Source organism: Salmo trutta, chromosome 38, assembly GCF_901001165.1.
Source record: "Salmo trutta chromosome 38, fSalTru1.1, whole genome shotgun sequence".
Taxonomy (NCBI): domain Eukaryota; kingdom Metazoa; phylum Chordata; class Actinopteri; order Salmoniformes; family Salmonidae; genus Salmo; species Salmo trutta.
In genome coordinates this window covers 6,183,894-6,205,249 of record NC_042994.1, presented here as the reverse complement: position 1 = coordinate 6,205,249, position 21,356 = coordinate 6,183,894, and the positions used below count along the sequence as shown (strand labels likewise).

At 41.9% G+C, this 21,356-nt stretch overlaps 1 protein-coding gene across 4 annotated transcripts; it reads left to right on the top strand.

Annotated features, from left to right (window-relative positions):
• The first annotated feature begins 3,130 nt into the window (after window positions 1-3,130).
• Window positions 3,131-8,053, top strand: LOC115178653 (tartrate-resistant acid phosphatase type 5). 4 transcript variants are annotated; one of them, XM_029739907.1, is made up of 8 exons: window positions 3,131-3,221; window positions 4,061-4,151; window positions 4,567-4,766; window positions 4,980-5,104; window positions 5,553-5,715; window positions 5,991-6,173; window positions 7,136-7,285; window positions 7,508-8,053. In XM_029739907.1, the coding sequence occupies exons 2-8, from the start codon at window positions 4,061-4,063 to the stop codon at window positions 7,625-7,627; spliced, it is 1,032 nt and encodes a 343-aa protein (XP_029595767.1). In that variant the 5' UTR covers window positions 3,131-3,221; the 3' UTR covers window positions 7,628-8,053. The 4 variants fall into 4 exon arrangements, with proteins under 4 accessions (XP_029595767.1, XP_029595768.1, XP_029595765.1 ...); XM_029739908.1 differs by having other exon boundaries at window positions 3,168-3,254; XM_029739905.1 differs by lacking the exon at window positions 3,131-3,221 and adding an exon at window positions 3,825-3,863.
• Window positions 8,054-21,356: the final 13,303 nt, after the last annotated feature.

The window sequence follows — 21,356 nt, the reverse complement described above, 5'->3', positions numbered from 1 at the left end:
ATAAATTGATTTGCATTTTAATGAAGGAAATAAGTATTTGGCCCCTCTACAAAACATGACTTAGTACTTGGTGGCAAAACCCTTGTTGGCAATCACAGAGGTCAGATGTTTCTTGTAGTTGGCCACCAGGTTTGCACACATCTCAGGAGGGATTTTGTCCCACTCCTCTTTGCAGATCTTCTCCAAGTCATTAAGGTTTCGAGGCTGACGTTTGGCAACTCGCACCTTCAGCTCCCTCCACAGATTTTCTATGGGATTAAGGTCTGGAGACTGGCTAGGCCACTCCAGGACCTTAATGTGCTTCTTCTTGAGCCACTCCTTTGTTGCCTCATTGTCATGCTGGAATACCCATCCACGACCCATTTTCAATGTCCTGGCTGAGGGAAGGAGGTTCTCACCCAAGATTTGATGGTACATGGCCCCGTCCGTCGTCCCTTTGATGCGGTGAATTTGTCCTGTCCCCTTAGCAGAAAAACACCCCCAAAGCATAATGTTTCCACCTCCATGTTTGACAGCGGGGATGTTGTTCTTGGGGTCATAGGCAGCATTCCTCCTCCTCCAAACACAGCGAGTTGAGTTGATGCCAAAGAGCTCCATTTTGGTCTCATCTGACCACAACACCTTCACCCAGTTGTCCTCTGCCAATGAACATCTGAATGATTCAAACTTCAGACGGGCATGTATATGTGCTTTCTTGAGCAGGGGACCTTGCGGGCACTGCAGGATTTCAGTCCTTCACGGCGTAGTGTGTTACCAATTGTTTTCTTGGTGACTATGGTCCCAGCTGCCTTGAGATCATTGACAAGATCCTCCCGTGTAGTTCTGGGCTGATTCCTCACCGTTCTCATGATCATTGCAACTCCACGAGGTGAGATCTTACATGGAGCCCCAGGCCGAGGGAGATTGACAGTTCTTTTGTGTTTCTTCCATTTGCGAATAATCGCACCAACTGTTGTCACCTTCTCGCCAAGCTGCTTGGCGATGGTCTTGTAGCCCATTCCAGCCTTGTGTAGGTCTACAATCTTGTCCCTGACATCCTTGGAGAGCTCTTTGGTCTTGGCCATGGTGGAGAGCTTGGAATCTGATTGATTGATTGCTTCTGTGGACAGGTGTTTTTTATACAGGTAACAAGCTGAGATTAGGAGCACTCCCTTTAAGAGTGTGCTCCTAATCTCAGCTCGTTACCTGTATAAAAGACACCTGGGAGCCAGAAATCTTTCTGATTGAGAGGGGGTCAAATACTTATTTCCCTCATTTAAAATGCAAATCAATTTATACAATTTTTGACATGCCTTTTTCTGTTTTTTGTTGTTATTCTGTCTCACTGTTCAAATAAATCTACCATTAAAATTATAGACTGATCATTTCTTTGTCAGTGGGCAAACGTACAAAATCATCAGGATCAAATACTTTTTTCCCTCACTGTAATTGCAACTTACAACTATCAGTTAATTGAGAACGTCTGCTTGTTAATCATTCTTCAAAAACCATATGACATAAATGAAAAACATCCATTGTGGTGTAGATTTTACATTTAAATATAGCCCCATATACATGCAATACTGTTTTATTCACAGCCTTTTCCCACAATTCCAATGAACCTCCATACATTATCTCTGTCCTGTTCTACTACTACTACTACAGGGGTGTCAAACTCATTCCATGAAGGGCCTATTGTCTGCTGTTTTTTTAAGACCTGGATAACCAGGTGAGGGTCGTTCCTTACTAATTAGTGACCTTAATTCATCAATCAAGTAAAAGGGAGGAACGAAAACCGACAGCCTTCCACGGAATAAGTTTGACCAGAGAGGAAGAGGCAACGCGAGAGGGATTACGGCCCAAAATCTGTTTTCTCTATCAGGTGGCGTTTTTTTCGCTGAGGTCAATGAGTGTCGAATTTGGTTAACAAAAATGTAATGGCTTATTTGCTACATGTGACTTATTTGATCTAATGTACGTTTTGTAATGCTTAGGTTGTTCTGGGTCTACTGATATAAGTAGGATAGGTAACATCCTGGCAAATTTCAGAAAAAACACTATTGGAGTTTATCAAACGGATCAATCACTCGCCACCAGCATTTTCTATTGAACTGTGATCGATTTTCTACATAGTAGAATAATAGTGAAGACATCAAAACTATGAAATAACATATGGAATCATGTAGTAACCAAAAAAGTGTTATTCTTCAAAGTAGCCACCCTTTGCCTTGAAGACAGCTTTGCACACGCTTGGCATTCTCTCAACCAGCTTCATCAGGGCAAAGGGTGGCTACTTTGAAGAATCTCAAATATAAAATATATTTTGATTTAACACTTTTTGTTACTACATGATTCCATATGCATTATTTCATAGTTTATTATTCTACAACGTAAAAATAAAGAATACCCTGGAATTTGTAGGTGTGTCCAAACACATTAGCTAGAATGGTCCCACCTGATCTTGCCTCCTCCCTTCCCTTTTTGAAGACATTTATTTTCATTGTTAGAGCGGCCAATTGAGTATCTGGTCAATATAATGGATAATCTGTGGTTTGACACGTGTACTGTTAGATCATTGATGTGCAGCTCCTTTGACCTCAGGACCTCTCAGGTCATGTTTCTGAGAATCTGCCCATACATTGACAGATGAGTGAATATGGCAAGGTCACACGATGCTGCTAGGTGGGGTCATAGAGGTAAATGTACAGTAGTAATTTATAAGCACTGATAAGTAAACAACTTTTTTTTTGCAAACATGATGGGGGGGCATTCCAAGAAAAGGAAGAAGACCCCTTGCTCAAAAGCAATCCATCAAGCCTTCAAGATACTGTTGAGAGGATATGGAGAGAGAGAGCAAACGAAGGAGAGAAAAAAAAGAAGTTTGAGAGACAGAAAAGGAGAAACGCTGATTAACACTTGAGGTGGAAAATGTGGAGTCTGACCATTAGCTTTTATAACCAATGTCAGTCACATGCTGCTTGCACTCCGTCTCTGGTCCCAAGACTGACTCGGGCTCAAGGGTGTGAGCAACTGTCATGCTCCAGTGGCATGGTTGTGGTCTGGGCTTGATCACAGACTGGCCTGGGGTTGTGGGTGGGGCGGGGCGGGGCTGGCCCTGGGGTTACCTTGGTTCTATCAGGACAGACAGACAGGAGCTGATAAAAGAGGAGTGGAGACTGAATAGACAGACGAGTGTTGGCCTGGCTGCAGTAGGACACTCAGGACAACTCACTACCATCACAGTGAGTGGATTTACATGACATTCTTATCAACCTGTAAGTTTTCAGTGTAGGAGAAACAGCACTTTCAGGATTTTTTCATATTGAATACGGCTGGCAATTAGTTTTTTTGCTAAATAGATCTGCATTTACTGATTTTACTCCATGTAAAGTTGACTGCTCTGTATCTGGGGTTTGGAGAAGCTGTTCTGTAGGTGAGATGTAGGTTATTTAAAACAGTTTGTTAGGTACAAAACTTATGCTATATTCATTCTTTGACACTTCTAATGCAACGGGCATGAGAGGGATGAGATCACGAGTCATGACCCTTCCCTGGGTCATGGTTTGACAAGATACAGCTTATGTCAAATTGAGTTCAAAAGTTGAATTTGTAAGCATTTTAGCTAACCCTAACATTAACCTAATTATCTTAACCAGCTATGGATGATCAACTCTGACAAGCTGTATTACGAGCTGTATTACTATCTTCCCTGCCACAGTGGTACTAGAACTCTGATTGGCAACAGCGAGTCCCAGCTGGGATTGGTCAACTCACTAAACGATCAATAAGCTGCCATTTTGGACTTACAAGAAGTGGTGCTTGCTCTTGGGAAGACAGAGAATTGAGTCTGTCAACACATGATGCGAGAGCCTTTGTTACTTGTGGTAGTTTGTTTTCTTAGTGCAATGTAAGGTTATTGCTTGTGCTGAGTTGGCAGTGTTTGCATGTTTGTTTCAATCTGTAGGTTGTGCTTTGTCAGGGAAAATTCAGGCTATTCTGTTCTTCTGTATTCCTAACATTGGACTTGGATTTTGTCAAATAAAACCAAAGCAAGTTATCATGAATTGTTTTTGTCCTTTAGATGGCCCTTCCCCTGTTCACCCTCCTGCTGACTGCCCTCCCTGTGGTCCACTGCCTCCCCACTGCCTTCCAGGACCTGGAGCAAAGCAGCAGTATGTACATTTTCAACAGTGGTGGCTGGTGGGAGATGCTATAGGAGGACGGTCTCATGTAATGGCTGGAATGGAATAAATGGAATGGTATGAAACATATGGAAAACATGTTTGACTCAGTTCCATTGATTCCATTCCAGACATTACAATGAGCCCATCCTCCTATAGCACCTCCCACCAGCCTCCACTGCTTTTCAGTTATACTTCCACTGACACATCCCATTTGGCTACAAATCAATCTGTTATAGTAAGTTGTGTGTATATACACTACATTTTCTGAGACGCTATGCGTTTGTTGGAGGATGTAATGGGTTTGATTCCTGCGTGGGCCTCATACACTTGAACTGTACATTTCTTTGGTTAAAAGTGTCAAATGGCTATAATACTACATGTATGGTGGTGGTTTCTCCCCCAGAGAACCAAACGTCCATCCGGTTCCTGGCTCTGGGGGACTGGGGCGGGGTGCCCTACCCTCCCTACATCACACCGGTGGAGAAGGCTACAGCCTGGGAGATGGGCAAGATAGCAGAGCAGATGGGCGCAGACTTTGTTCTGGCCCTGGGTGATAACTTCTACTACTCTGGAGTGAACAGTGCAGATTCTCCAAGATTCCAGGTCAGTTGTTAAGCAGACTTACTCCAGCTGTACTTCAGCTATGGCAAAATGGATCAAATATCTTTACTTTCTTTGCTGTGAATGTTTTTCTGATCCTAATGGTTAGTTGCTGTGTCTGTTACGTCTTGAGGAATTTTAAATGTGTACGGTTTGCAAACAGAATGGGAATGTGCTTGTTTATCAATCTGTCTAAAATGACCTCTGCCCTCTCAGGATACCTTTGAGCGCGTGTACACGGCTGACTCTCTCAACATTCCCTGGTACATCCTGGCTGGAAACCACGACCATGCGGGCAACGTCAAGGCTCAGATCGACTACAGCCGCAAGTCTGACAGATGGTAAGAAACAGACACTTAGACCAGAGGAGAGACATTTCACTCGCTCCTCTTTTCTGGTTCATGAACTAAGCAGACAAGACCCAGCTGATAATGCATTGCTGCCTATGGGACAGCCACCCCTTCAGCAGAATGGAACTGTGACCCTTTTTTTCAATGGTAAATCACCTGAGTGGGACATCTTCATTTTTCCACTGTCTTTACTTAGACCTTATGCAAGTCTTTGACAGTATAAAACCTTTAAGTTTTCCGTATCTCTGTTCATCATATGTTTGATTCTGCTGCATGTTACGTCTTTTCACGGCATAATCCTAGTTTGCATCCCAAATGTCTAAAATAGTACACTGTTGGGATTAGGGTGCCATTCGGGATGCAGACCTTTTCACTGAGCTGTTTCTATCTTAACCTTCATTGAGCAGTCTTCATTCATTGAGCCTCAATCCCCCCTCAGGCGGTTCCCTCACTACTACTACGAGCTGAACTTCCGTATCCCCAACACCAAGCGCACTCTGAGCATCATGATGCTGGATACAGTAATGCTGTGTGGTAACTCTGACGACTACGTTGATGAGAAGCCCCGTGGACCACTCAGCACCATTGAGGCCAACCGACAGGTACACAGATTATTCTGGGCTTTGTTAAATAAAATGTTTTTGGCTTGAACTTTTAAAGTCACTAAGATTTGAGATTCTATTGACTTTCTTTGTTCCACTGACCCTGTCAACCTGACCATTGTTGCAACTGGATGTACTTTTTACACTTTTGTTATTCTTCTCTTGTCCTTATGGTTAATTAATTGCAACTGCTGACAAATTCTCCATCAGAAATTCAAAAAAACAATGTTGTAGAGGAAATGATCAATAACTAAGTCTTAATTTACTGTATCCAGCTGACCTGGCTGCAACAGAGGATGGCCCAGTCCAAGGCTGACTTCCTGCTTGTGGCTGGTCACTACCCGGTGTGGTCAGTGTCTGAGCACGGCCCCACAGAGTGCCTCCTGAAGAGACTACGCCCCCTTCTGGTCAAACACAAGGCCACCGCATACTTCTGTGGTCACGACCACAACCTGCAGGTTTGTGGAGGTTTTGAAACTTAATTTCGCATAGTCTTCTCCTAAACTACTAGTGGTGTAACCAACTATTCTATCAACCAGAGGGTTGCTGTTAGATAGAGGAAGGCCATATGGAAGATTGCTAAAGTGACATTCTAAAGTAAACGTTCTCGATTTATTGATGGATAATGTTAAAACTCCTTCGGGATTGGTGACCCTTCCACGGGACAGTTGAGCTAACGTAGGCTAATGCGATTAACAAGAACATTTCCCAGGACATAGACATGTCTGATATTGCCAGAAAGCTTACATTTTTGTTAATCTAACGGCATTGTCCAGTTTACAGTAGCTATTACAGTGAAAGAATACTATGCTGTTTGAGGAGAGTGCACAATTTTGAACATGTAAAGTTATGAATAATTTTTTGGCACATTTGGACAGTCTTGATACAAAACTCTGAACAGAAATGCAATGGTTCATTGGATCAGTCTAAAACTTTGCACATGCACTGCTGCCATCTAGTGACAAATCTAAATTTCACCTGGGCTGGAAAAATACATTATGGCCTTTCTTTTGCATTTCAAAGATGAAGGTACAAAAAAAACAATTTTTTTTTTTCCCCTTTGTATTATCTTTTACCAGGTCTATTATGTTCTCCTAGATTCCTTTCACATTTCCACAAACTTCAAAGTGTTTCCTATCAAATGGTACCAAGAATATGCATGTCCTTGCTTCAGGGCCTGAGCTACAGGAAGCTTGATTTGGGTGTCATTTTAGGTGAAAAAAAAGGGGGTGGATCCTTAAGCGGTTTTTAAGTTGCATCATGGTATCGTTTGGAATGGCAAACTGTAGAAAAATGTTCAACACGATTAAAAAATCTTTTCAGGTAGTGGCTCTATTTGAAAATGTTTACGCTCTGCCAAACATGACCCTGACTTAAAAAAAATATATATATTTTCCTCCTCTCCCTATTCTCTCCTCAGTACCTGAAGGAGTCTGGTGTGGGCTATGTAGTGAGCGGTGCCGGTAACTTCCTGGACCCAGACACGCGTCACTGGCACCATGTCCCCAAAGACACCCTCAAGTTTTTTACAGGCCAGTTTTCTACCCTGGGAGGCTTTGTCCACGGAGAGGTCAGTCATAAATAGAAATGTCCACTCTAGCGTTTTATTGAATTGTCTTATCTGTATACTGTTTGTGGTTTTCATACTTGTAGACAGACTTTGGATGTGTCACATGGCAGCCTATTCTCAATAGTCTCTGGTCAATAGTGCACTCCATGGGGAATAGGGTGCCATTTCAGATGTACATTTGCCTTTCCCTGAGTGGACCAATAAAGTTGTATTGTATTGAAGGTAACCAAGGACAAGATGACCCTCACCTTCATCCAGGCTAAAGGGACGTCTCTGTACCGCACTGTCTTGCCACGCAGGGACATCGACGATGACCAAAATGGCAGCGACGACAAGGATTAGCCCTAGTGGACGAAATAAACGGTCACAATTGACGTGTGTGTATATGACCTAGCCCTTAAATTAAGGACTACATTGATTTATTTTACAAAATTTCTTCTTTAGCAGTTCAATTCTGTCAAAGTACAATTTACTCAAATGTAGTCCTTCGTAAGGGCTAGATATTGACCATGTACAATAGGATGGATGGATGGCTGAGGTGTGGATACAAGACTGGCAGTTATTATAGTGCATGTTTGATGGATGGATGGATGACTTCAGGTTGCGATTTTAGAAAACAACCTTGGCATTAACTTTGGTGAAATTAAAAGTTTGCCTGAATGTAGCATAAAGGAGAAAAATGTATTATAATGAAAGGATGTTTTTTTATTTATATTAAATGTAAAAAGAGTGTGTTCATTTAAAGAATAAATAACCTTTTGGATTTGTTTTCCTGTAGTTTGTACATATTGATGCTAATCTGTTAGCTCTTTCAGGGCTTGCTATATTGATCATTGGGCCTCAGCATTAGCCCATTACAATGGCGTTGAAGGACCAAGTAATCTATTTATCCTTGTACATGCTGCCCTCTGGTGATTAGGCTATTTCACTGCACCGCTAGTTAAACAGTGACGAAGCGTATTACAGTGTTCTAAATTAATTGACTCAAAGGCCAGGCTCTGACAAGGTGTTCACCTAAGTCCAAACGTTATGATCAAATTGGTCTTAGTTGGACAGGTTGACGCCTGCTCCACTTCTTTTCAAACATTTGCTCTATTTAGATCTAAAATACATTCCCCAGTCTCGCCATGACCCCCTGAACCCACTGGTTGTAGGGAGCAGACAGAGGTGGTCGTGTTGAAGTTAGGGTGAGTGCTGCTGACCATGCTCTTTTTAAAGATGGTGGGTAAATGATGTCCCGCTGACATTGTCTTAATATGGAACAAAATGGTCAGTTACAATATGGGAGCGCTTAAGGGGTGGCGCTCCCATACTGTAGGCACCAATGCATTAGCGTCTGGTCTGCTTTAGTTCATTGACTGCATATGAACCAGATGAGGGAGTAGGCTGTCTGGTTGTGCTGCTGACCTTGCACTTTTGTCCATTGGTGAGGAGAGCCTCTGGTCTGCTGCCAATAGAAGACCAGTAGGGATCGGGGCTGAATGGTGTTGGCACTGTCAAGACCCACCAATAGGATGGACTCAAACACACCGTACCAGTATTGTCCTAGGTTGATGTCAATGCATGTTGTGTGAGGTAGCCTACAATCCCTTGCCAACGTCTTATCCTTGGCCACATTACACAATTCATTTGTTATTTACCAATGTATGCATGCAAATCATGAAGTACACTAGAAAATACAAATTAAGAGTTTAAATACAAGCCAATTGTGTAGTAGCCAGGCAGGCCCGGATCATCCAGTTGCAATCGTCACGGTACAGTAGGGAGCTGAGCTTAGTTGACCTGCGAGCAGGACAGGGACAGAACGGGATAGGGCCAGAGACTTACCGAGAACAGGTCATGTAGCCAGATGGCCGAGTCAGTCACACCATGGAACCAGGTCCTCTTAGCATGGGGTAAAAACCTTAAAGTGGAATTCCACTCCAAAATGATATATATTTTTCCATTAGTCTACATGCAAAACAGTCCCAAAATGTTTTGCATGTCGGCAGTCAAGTTTAAATACCAAACAAGAGTTGAGTGATATTCCCATTTAAGGGTCATGGGTAGGGTTGGTTACAACATTCTGTTTCAACTAACCTGAGACATCTGAATTGTTAATGTAATGAATAGATACATTAATTACATATTTCTACCTGACTTTGTAGCCCTTAGATACTGTAGCATGTTTTTTGTACCTTTAACTAGGCAAGTCAGTTAAGAACAAACTCTTATTTAAAATGACGGCCTAGGAACAGTGGGTTAACTGCCTTGTTCAGGAGCAGAACAACAGATTTTTACCTTGTCAGCTCAGGGATTCGATCTTGCAACCTTTCGGTTACTAGTCCAATGCTCTAACCACTAGGCTACCTGCCGCCCCTTATATTGTTAGACACTGCAGCACGTTTACATTATTAGGTACTGTAGCATGCTTACATTAGGTACTGTAGAATGTTTACATTAGGTACTGTAGCATGCTTACATTAGGTACTGTAGAATGTTTACATTAGGTACTGTAGCATGCTTACATTAGGTACTGTAGAATGTTTACATTAGGTACTGTAGCATGCTTACATTAGGTACTGTAGCATGCTTACATTAGGTACTGTAGAATGTTTACATTAGGTACTGTAGCATGCTTACATTAGGTACTGTAGCATGCTTACATTAGGTACTGTAGAATGTTTACATTATTAGGTAGTGTAGCATGTTTACATTGTTAGGTACTGTAGCATGTTTACATTAGGTACTGTAGCATGCTTACATTATTAGGTACTGTAGCATGTTTACATTAGGTACTGTAGCATGTTTACATTAGGTACTGTAGCATGCTTACATTATTAGGTACTGTAGCACGTTTACATTATTAGGTACTGTAGCATGTTTACATTAGGTACTGTAGCATGTTTACATTAGGTACTGTAGCATGCTTACATTATTAGGTAGTGTAGCATGTTTACATTGTTAGGTACTGTAGCATGCTTACATTATTAGATACTGTAGCATGTTTACATTAGGTACTGTAGCATGCTTACATTATTAGGTACTGTAGCATGTTTACATTATTAGGTACTGTATCATGTTTACATTGTTAGGTACTGTAGCATGTTTACATTAGGTACTGTAGCATGCTTACATTATTAGGTACTGTAGCATGTTTACATTATTAGACACTGTAGCATGTTTACATTATTAGACACTGTAGCATGTTTACATTGTTAGACACTGTAGCATGCTTACATTATTAGGTACTATAGCATGTTTACATTATTAGATACAGTAGCATGTTTACATTATTAGATACTGTGGCATGTTTACTGCAACGCCATGAAACTATCTCTTCTAGCATTATGTTAACTGCAACATTATGAAGACATTTCATTACCCATATAGCTGAGGATGTCAAAAAACAATTGTCTACACACAATGTTCCCTCAAACCAGCTGTGCTTTTTGTATAATTTGTCAGTCACTGTCTCCCTACAATAGTTAAATCACAGCACAACTTTGCATGCACCATCACCGGTGTAGAAAAATGTGAATCCTCCAGTTTGGCCAAACCTGCCAGTCACTACAATGTCCCAAACTGCAGGGAGTGGTAATCCCAATCCGTTTTAGGATTATCCCAAAATGTCATCTACCGCACTGGTTATACTGTATCTCTACCTAACAGGCCTATTCTCCCACTGTGGACTGACATCAGGGCCTGATCTTTATTGGATAACCAAGTTAAACATTACTTTTCCTTGTATAAACACGTTTATGAGTGGTTAAAAATCCAGTAAGACTGTCTCTCGCACATTGACATTCTAGAAACTTGACATAAAAATTCTAGAATCAGTTCTAGAACATTCAAGTGGAACTCCAGCAGTGTCCCAGTTAGTCTGAGTCAGAATGACCTTCGCAGAGTCCTCATTAGTCCTGCATTAAGCCCTCTTTACCGGTGTGGAGCGATACCTACTCCCAACGCCAACGTGTCTAAACAGTGTCACTGCTGGGCTTATGCTTTTTATTAGGCCTAGATCTGCTCTTAATACGGCAGGTAGCTTCAGCCATGTGCTGACTGCCCAAGACAATGTGAAATACCTCACCACCCCAAGAGGTCCTGCAGGTGTCGTCTTTGATATTTTTTGTCAATTTACAAACATTCTCTCATATATAGTTTCCTATTAAAATGTGTACAGCGTAGTTGGTTTACATCCTCTGGTCATGGTCAAACATTTGAGTCAAGGTTTATAATCCAATTGACAGTAACACTAATAGTTTGATAGGTTTACCCTATATGAGGTTGAGCTTTGTCCTCCAAAGCTGGGGATGAAATTAACACAGTTGAACTTCTGTTCCGTCTCCATAGTAATAGTGTGATGTTCTGCCATCCTAACTGAGCTGCCAGAGGAAGGAAACAGCTGTTTTAATCACCATTGGTCACATCCCTGAACAGTTAGTTACCTTCCTCTCCGGCAGCTCAGTTAGGATGGCAGACTATGCCAGAGTTCAATCAATGGTTGAGATGGGAGAACACTGTGGATGGATCCATCAAGACTAACGTGACAATACATCTCATTTCCCGTTGGTACACTAAGCTGCTGTCCTGATAAGATCATTCCATAACAGCTGTCTGAGAGGTTCTGAGCTTCTGCCTCAGATTAAACTGCTCTCTGAGCCTCTAATTCCCTGGCTGAAAAGTAATAAAAGGAGTCTGTATTAGAGAGTGCTAAGCTGCGTGTGTAATCTTTTCTCTTTAATCCTCCTCTTCTGCTCTCCCAATAAAGGAAGACAGGCACTTGAAAGACACAGATGGGATGAGCGCAGTCGACATCAAGCTTGACGATAAAAGCTATAAAATAGCATAACAGTATAAAATCCTACATGCAATATCAGGTAACATCCAGCTTAAATAAGAATAGTTTGTTTTAAGTTGTGTAACGCTATACCTTTCTGGAAAACTACATCAATTATGGGACATAACTAGCCACAGGAAGCAACAGGATTGAAATATACTACACTGTACTTGAATTCTACTACTGTGTGCTTACCCTCTAGTATTTGTTTGCATAAGGTAGTGTGTTTCCACTTAGAATACTGTTTAGATAGGCCTATCCCGAACCTCTTCCCAGGCCACCTGTATGGGAATCACACAGACTCACCTTAACCTAACCTCACCCCTACTAACTGAATTAATTCAACCCTACTAGTTAATTAGTAAATCAACTAAGCTAATCCTGCTGAAGCCTGGAAATAACCTTAGTATCTGGTGTTATCAAACAGAATAAATCTAATACCATATTCGCACGAACATATATTTACACAAAGTCCTCTTTTAGTTGAAGTTTTGAATGTTATCCCACACTCACTTCACCATAACTTTTGACCACAGGAGGCTGGTGAGGGGAGGAGTGCTCATAATAATGGCTGGAATGGAAACTATATGGTCGATACCATTCCATTCATTCTGTTCTAGCCATAGTTATGAGACCGTTCTCCCCAATTAAGATGCCAGCAGCTGCCTTTGCTTTTGACACCCGTATTGGTAAAGAAATAATAGACCACAGATATATAGGTCTACTGAACACTCAACATTAGATTCATTATAAAATACGCAAATGTGGCTGTTTTTCTGTGTTTATTGGTAGTTTTAATGTTTAAATGCTCGAGGAGGAAAAGTTACTAGTCTGGTGGTGTCAAAGAGAGGAAGGAAGTGTGGTGACTTGGCACAAATCCGATGGAAAGTTCACAGGGGAAGTCCGGCATCCCTCTCCTTGTCCCATCGCCATTAATACACAACTGTCAGTCAATCTTAAGCTATCCCCTCAAGCTTTAAAGAGGGATGATCGGTAACGCTTCCATCACTCTGTTTCCGTCATTGCACTGCTCCCACCAACTTTGGTTTTAAATCAGATCCCCCTTTGGTTAACCAGATGGTCCCATTGAGGTCAGAAGACCTCTTTGCCAAGGGAAACCTGGCCAAGTGAGGCAGTATCCCTGCCTGTTCAACTGGGGTTTCCTTGATAGGAAAGATGTGAAGAATATGTCCACTTTGGCCAACTCCAGAAAAGGTCCGTCCATATACATTAAGCTTGACGGATATCTGTAACTCTCCAACCAAGTTGGTGAAATTACAAAAGCGTCAATCGATTGTGTGCAGTCTTACGATGTCCCGTGATTTTCTTTTCACCCGGTGAATACACAATGATGTGCCCAAAACATTCAAAAGTCTTTCTTTTGCTCCATTACATTTTGGGATGGAATGTGTTGAGGCAAAACAATGAAGTTTGGTACTGTTAAAGGGATACTTCGGGATTTTGGCAATGAGGCCCTTTATCTACTTCCCCGAGTTAGATGAACTTGTGGGGTATTTTTATGTCTGTGTCGAGTAAGAGTATGAAGGAAAATAGAGGTAGTTTCACAAGCCAATGCTAACTAGTGTTAGCGCAATCACTGGAAGTCTATGGGGATCTGCTAGCATGCTACAGGTTTGGTACAGTATAGAGATCTGCTAGCATGCTACAAGTTTGGTACTGAAAATGACATGAACCATATGAATCAAATTAAGATGAACACCAGAATAACCGCTAATGGAATAGCTAACTAAATATGGTTTACCAGTACTGTATTAAAATGTACCTTTCTGACTGTAAGCCTACTGTCCTCAAAAGAACCATTAAAATGATTGTTATTGCACCGTGCCTTGAATGGCTTCAGATTATTCTAGACAATCCTCCATCTTCGATAAAGTAATTATTGCATCATCCCATGGGTGGTCCCTAGGCCTCTTGCTCTCTTTGTGGTTATTTCACTGTATCTTGTGGGTCAGTGCTTATATTTGTCCTATTTCACACATGTACAAGTGTGTGAATTGGAAAATGTGATTTTGCATATCCCACTTTCCCTGAGACACCCTCGGAGAATGGGGTCAAGGCCAGAGTTGGCCATTACTAGCGACATTTCGCTCATACCGCTAGGCTACCTGCCTCCAGTGGTCGGCCTTAGGCGTCCGACTCTCTAATCTCACGGCCAGGTAGGGAATGGCTCAACGCAGGGCTGTTGACGCTGAGCGAGTGCGGGAAGAAGGAGGGTATGTGGGTTATGACATTCAGCAGCGGGCTGGCCAGAGGGCTCCCCTCGATGGGGGTCATGGGGATGATGACGTTGTCTGTGTCCCAGACGTGGAAGGCATTGTGGTGGGAGTTGGTCATGATGGGGGGCATGTGGGAAGGACCGCAGGGCTTCAGGTCACCATCCTTCAGGGGGTCAGGCTCCACGGGACCCAGCAGGCAGTCTATGTGGAGAGAGAGAGAAGTGGGGATAGATGGTGTGATTAGTAGCATAGAAATTAATGGTGGGTAGAGATATGACTCCTTTCTCCTAGGTTTCCCCAGTTCATAAAATGTAGGCTATTATCACATCCAAATCTTTCACAGAGGCCTGCTAAACAACAGAAACACAATGGGTACAACATGTCTTCAGCAGGTAGTCTGTGGATAGAGAGAGGTGGATGGTGTGATTTAGGGCCTACTTTGTACCTACTTAGGCCGATCATGCCTCAAGGAGCATAGGCTATCCGCGGCTCTTCGGTGATTAGTAGGATAGAAACGAATGGGGGCCGATATTACACAATCCCTCCTATACAGTAGATTCTCCCACAAAAGCATTACATTTGCTTTAAGTCACAATTGTTTTCCACAGAGACCTGATAACATAAAGTCAATGGGTCCAAAGTATCTTCTCTAAGAAACTCTGCAATTGCAATGATCTATTAATACTCCATTCTAGCCTACAGTGCTGATGAAGTTATACATAATCATGTGTGCAGTCAACATGTTAGTCTGAATCTCATTCCTTATCACCTAGGTAACCACCTCTAACCTTTCAACTGCTGTACAGTCAGAAACCTAATAGGCTAAAACATATCTCAAATGTACAATTATTCATCAATAGATTGATACACTCCAGTGCACACTACATACAGTATGTTCTTTCTACTTAAAACTCTGATCAGTATAGTACTGTAACTTTAAACTTGAACACTATTACTAACACTATTACAGTACAGGTTACCTATTAAACTAATCACAATCTCCAGTAACATTCCTTGTCCTTGAATTCCCCCCAAGAGATTAACTATCTGCTATTTCCAGGGCCAGGTCCTTGATTTTCTTTAAAACTCTGATCTATATAGTACTGAGTACTGAGCGCAGGGACCCGTTAGGTTAATCCCAATCTCAAGTAACATCCCTTGTCCTTAAAGTCCCCCCCCCCCCCCCCCCCCCCCCCCCAACTACCTGCTATGTCCAGGGCCAGGTCCTTGATGAGGTGACCGACGATAGCGTAAGCCACAGCCACCACCACGACAGCTGCCATCAGCAGATATAGCATGGATTTAGGCAGCTGGATAATGTCCCTAGGAGGAGGCTTATATTCCTTATAGAGAATATCCTCATCATTAATAAATATTTTTATCAAATGTCCTGCTTTGTCTGTTAAGTTTAAACTTTTCACGACATCCATGTTGGCGGTGTTCGTGGTGGTCCGCTGCTTTGTAATGCAGGATGTTTTCTGCGATGAGTTCCTTCACAATGTCCACAAAGCTACTCCACAATGCCCCGAGGTTGTAGGATTCTCTTATCCAAGCCTTTCAATGAGTCAATGCTGCATGCAGACTTAAATACACAGAATAAGAAGTACATTAACTGACTGTGTATTCATTTCAACAAATGGACACAAAAGCTAATGTATGGCATATTATTCACTCAATATCATGAAAAGAAAATGAGTCATTGATAGAGACTGATTTCAAGTACCACCTCTAAATACAAATAGGCTGAGGGGAAAACATAAAACGCTCACCTTGGAATTTCAGTTATTCAATTGTAAAGTGAATGCTGTCCGCCAAAATCCTCAACTTTGCTCATGTCTTCATAACCACCCGTTCTTTTATGTTTGATTATATTGGGATATGTGATCACGCATAACCCTTTGAAAAAGTGTTCCAGTGTTGCCTAGGTGAGCAAGCAGGGGAGGTTCTTTAGCAGGAGCGCTTGATCTAGCGTAGGTCGGAGAGCATGTGCGGTGGCCACTGTCCAGGGTGCTGAAGGCGCTCTGGCAGTACCCTCTGGTAACAGCGATGAGAGAATAGCGCACCGAGACAGGATTGGCAGATTACTGCGAGAGAACAAGAAACCTTGGGTAGTCCCGCCCCCTAATCCACTCCCCCATGATCAAACCAGAGGATCAGAACAGAAGTCAATGCAAAAGAAGGTAGTTTCGGTTGACAATCAGCTAATCTCTAGTGGACAGATGAAACGGCGAGAATCTGTCAAGGCTCACGTAGAATTGTGATTACGAGCAGCACTAGATTCCAAAGCTACAAAGTCAAAATTGGCTATATTTGCTTCCTTCCTTTGCACAAAGGTAATCCCCATGCCCCTCGGCTCTCCATTTGCCGTCACACGCACCTCCGCCATATGTACAAGTGTCCCTCAAAGCTGAGGGAGTGAAAATGATGTAGGGAGTACGGTAGGGACAAATTGAACTAGAGCTGGGACGATAAACCGAAAATGATTAACACCGACCATACCGATAACTTTATCGCAGCTATTTTGCTGATAACGTTCATTATGGTAAGTAGCCTTTACTAAAATGTGAAGTTTGAAATGAAATATGTTTGCTAATATGTGTGATTGTTAATGGGACAATGGCTACAACCATCAAATTAGTTGTAGTAGTTTAAAGGATGATAAAAAATAAAAACTGTGGTGCACATCGTTATAAACTTATTGTTCTATGTATCATTATCGCATCAATTTAGGCAATTTTTTGCGATATGGATTTTTATCCATATTTCGCACAGCTATAAATTAGACCCTCCAATAACCACTTCGACCAGGCCAGCAACGCCACTGGCCTCAGAGCGAAGTGGAATCCCATAACAGGCTGACTACATCGCTCAAGTCGCGTGCGCTCGCGTTACAAAATACATTTAGAAATCTATGTTTTTCAATTATTGCACCCACACTGCTCGCTCGCACCAACGAGTGTCTGCGTTGCCAAGGGCTATAATAGAAGTCAGTTCTATTTCTGACGCAGATCGCGCTGCAAGTCCTGCCTCTCCCATCTCCTCATTGGTTTATAAAAGCAGGTACCCACGTACCATCTCCTCATTGGTTATACCCACGTGGGTGACTGAAAGATGAACGAAGTCAGTGGCAGTAATGCACCTAATTTATGAAAGTCAGTTCTATTAACATTTATTGAAAAAATATGGATTTCACCAAACAAAGACAGGCATGCAACTACAGAGGACAAACATAAATACAAGGTAGGCGTTTCATATTATTATTATTTTTTTATATTGACCTTGGGCGTATCGATGTAGTCGGAGCTAGATTCCACAAAGCCTCGTCTCTGCTCCACTCCGTTGTTGGAATCTACATAAACTTCCTTCACCATGGAGTGGAGTCCACTAGACCAGCGGTTCCCAAACTGTGGGGTGTGGGCTCAGCAGGGGGGAACTCAGTCTGGTTTTCAACTTACTCTGGAAAGTTGTAATAGTAGTCACCTTGTCCTAGAGAGATTTACACGGTTATCAAAATGTCATTCCAGGGTGGCGCAGCGGTTTAAGGCACTGCATCTCAGTGCAAGAGGTTTCACTACAGTCTCTGGTTCGAATCCAGGGTGTATCACATCTGGACGTAATTGGGAGTCCTATAGGGTGGTGCACAATTGGCCCAGTGTCATCCGGGGTAGGCCATCATCGTAAATAAGAATTTGTTCTTAACTGACTTGCCTAGTTAAATAGAGGTTCAATTTAAACAAAAATATTTAAGCCTACACAAAACACAGCCCTTATTTTAAGTGTTTCTAAAATCCCCCATGGAAAAATGTATGGTGGAAAAACGATTGGAACCATTTCCGTGTTTAACCAGGTTTTATGGGTATTAGGACTCTTACTATGATACTCTATTCAGAAGTAAAACTGGAAATGTTTTACTTCATTCACTAGAGAATTTTACTTCTAGGTAACCTAGATTAACAATCAGCAGCATTGTATAATGTCCGACTGTGGTTGTGTTAACTCAAATCAAATGTTATTCCCTCAAAATAAATAGCTGATCCTGAAAGGCTCTCAATATTGCCCCACTAGCGCTCGAGGCTATGTTAGTTAGCTATTTTCCCGGGAAACTAACAGGTGCGTAATTTGACATTCCATCTCAAAATCAAAGGCTTATTTTTCTTACACGACGCTTGTAGTAAGTAGTTAGCTATTTTTTAAACATTATACTCAGAGAATTGTAAAAAGGTCGTACCATTATTAACTAGCTTGCAAGCCAGGATATAGTACCAAAACTAGCTAGCTAACGTTAGCTTGTAAACAAGCCGCATCGTCGGTGTAAGCGAGCTTCGGGTTTTAATGAATGTAACGGCAGTACTAGACAAAATGCAATAACGTAAGCTAGCCAACTAGGTAATGTTACCTGTAGAAGCAGACTTTTCAAATAGCTGTCTTCTATAGGGCTCGTCGTTTTTCATTCCAGTGCAGTTAGTAAAATGTTTCCTGTCCAACCTACTGTCACAGTTGGCTAGTTAATTTCTTATCCACCCGCTAACGTTACCTACCTAACAGTTAGTTAACGTTAGCTGAAACAGCGACCCCCACTGTTCTGTCATGCGAAGTGCATTGCCATTGTACCTCCAGATGTAAGGCGAAAGTCTGAACATTCACATTTATTTCTCATATGTCATCTGAAGATCTGCAAATGGATGCCTTTTTCTTTGACAAGCTGCCTTCCACCTCACAATCAACTCCTAAACCCAGACATGAGACTTCCCAGGTACAGCTATTGATTGACATTTTTCTGACATTATATATCTAGTTACAGTAGATAGTTAAATCGGATTTCGTTGATTCTAATAGTTCCGCTGTATGTTCTTGTGATTGCAGATGAATGTCTCCTGCCCCCAGGTGGACCCTGATGAAGGTCTTGGCACTGACCACGACTCAACCAGTGAGAGATCTTCATCCATGACCATGAGCACGGATGAGAGTCAGGAACACCAGATAAGGTATTGAAGTCCCTAGTCAAGACTCTTTATTCGTTCGTGAATAGTTCAAGTCCTACTCCGATCTCCGTTTCAGCTCATTTATCGCGCGATTTGGGGACACATAGTAAAGGAAGAAACTCAAAGGAAAGTCACGTCATCTGTGGAAAGTCAACCAATGCCATAATGTTGATTTAAGATGAATGAACTAAATGTACTTTCTTGCTTTAAGTTCCAGGATAGATGACATTGGCAAGAAGGTCCAGGACCTGGTTGGGAAGATAAACGACAGCCGCACCATGGACCAGACGATTATGGACAACTTTCAGGACAAGCTAGTGGAAAAGGTATGTAGCTAACTGCCAACATCACGGTTTATCAAACCACGTTTTATTGGTCGTGTACACATATTTAGCAGATGTTATTGCGGGTGTAGCAAAATGCTTATGTTCCTAGCTCCAACAGTGCAGTAATACCTAACAATACACGCAATCCCCAAAATAAAAAAGGAATTAAGAAATGTAAAAATATTACAACGAGCAATGGCAGAGTCCAGAATATAAATGTATATGATGGTGTGTAAAGGCATTATGGACAGTATATGAATAGAAAAGCTGTGTACAGCAGTAGTTATATAGGAAAAGCCTTGACTAGAATACAGTATATACATATGAAGTGGCTAAAACAGTATGTAAACATCATTAAAGTGACCAGTGTTCAATGACTATGTACATAGGGCATAGTTATCACACCAGTTGCTCAACAGTTCAAAATGTACTTTCCCAATGTGTATTAACTTCAAGAAACCAAATGCACGTATAAATGGGTATGTTATATTTGTAGGCCGTTGTGTTGTACTACATTGTCATAGACTGTCCAACAGTTTCATTATAGTGTACTCTAGATACTATTCCTTGTCAATGCTCTCCATCAGGTGGGTGAGATCTGCGGGCAGATGAAGGAGCACATGTACACTGTCTATGAGGAAAACAGCCATGCCATGCAGGCCACGCTCCAGGAGCTTACTCTGGTGCTGGAGAGCTGCAGTAGGCTCAACACTGAGCTCCACACCGTCTCCGAGGCCCTGGCAGGACTCAACAGGGGCCTGACTCTGCACCGGAGTACTGAGTGACTACACTCTTAGAAATGAAGGGTTCCAAAGGGATACTTTGCCTGTCCCCATAGGAGAACCCTTCTTGGTTCCAGGTAGTAAGTACCCTTTTGGTTCCAGGTAGTACCCTTTTGGGTTCCATAAAGAACCCTTTACACAGAGGGTTCTACATAGAAACCAAAAATGGTTCTCCTGTGGGGACAGCCAAAGAACCCTTTTTTCTAAGTGTAGTTTGCCAGCCTTTGGACAGCCATTGAGGACCCCACTGTACTGTACTGTGCCAGCCCCGTGCGGTGGTTGGTTATAGTATAACTGTGCTGGTTCAAGTGTTAACTAGCTGATTAAATATACCTACTCTGCAGTTTTAAGTCTGGTGCTTTTGTAAGTGCTGTTTTGGTTAATAAACCTGAGTGTGTTGTTACAAAGCCATGGCTCGCTTCTTTGTCATTTCAGTTAGTGTGATTGCATGTCAATGGCTTTTTTGACCAGAATGTGAAAAAAAATCATTTGCAAATGAGTCCCTAATCCTATGACTATTTCGATATGGCAGATCACTGAATTGGAACATTCTCTGTCCTCAAAAAGAGCACTGATTTAGGTCAGCCGTCGGTATCACAATTACAAAATTATACAATTCATCATTTCAAAATATTCTTTATGTACAGTTCATTTCTTTCACCTAGAAATAAATCAAATAGACCAGTTGCGAACAAATCTCTAAAGACACACATACATACTGTACAACCTCTCACCCATTAAGTTAACTTATTCCATAACATATCTTTCTAATCTATACAGATCCCTTATCAACATGCTACATACCATTGTGACATCCCTTCGTAGTAGGAGACTGAAGCTACTGTATCAACATTCAAGCTGACATTGTATTTCAATCGTCGATTGATTGAGTACAGGTACATAAGCAAAACAAAACCGTCTCATA

Excerpts from the sequence above, each read along its gene's own strand:
- LOC115178653 (XM_029739905.1), top strand. The coding sequence starts at position 3,837 with ATGATGCGAGAGCCTTTGTTACTTGTG. Across the intron at positions 5,105-5,552 it reads AGCCGCAAGTCTGACAGATG|GCGGTTCCCTCACTACTACT; the intron begins GTAAGAAACAGA and ends ATCCCCCCTCAG. Across the intron at positions 7,286-7,507 it reads GAGGCTTTGTCCACGGAGAG|GTAACCAAGGACAAGATGAC; the intron begins GTCAGTCATAAA and ends ATTGTATTGAAG.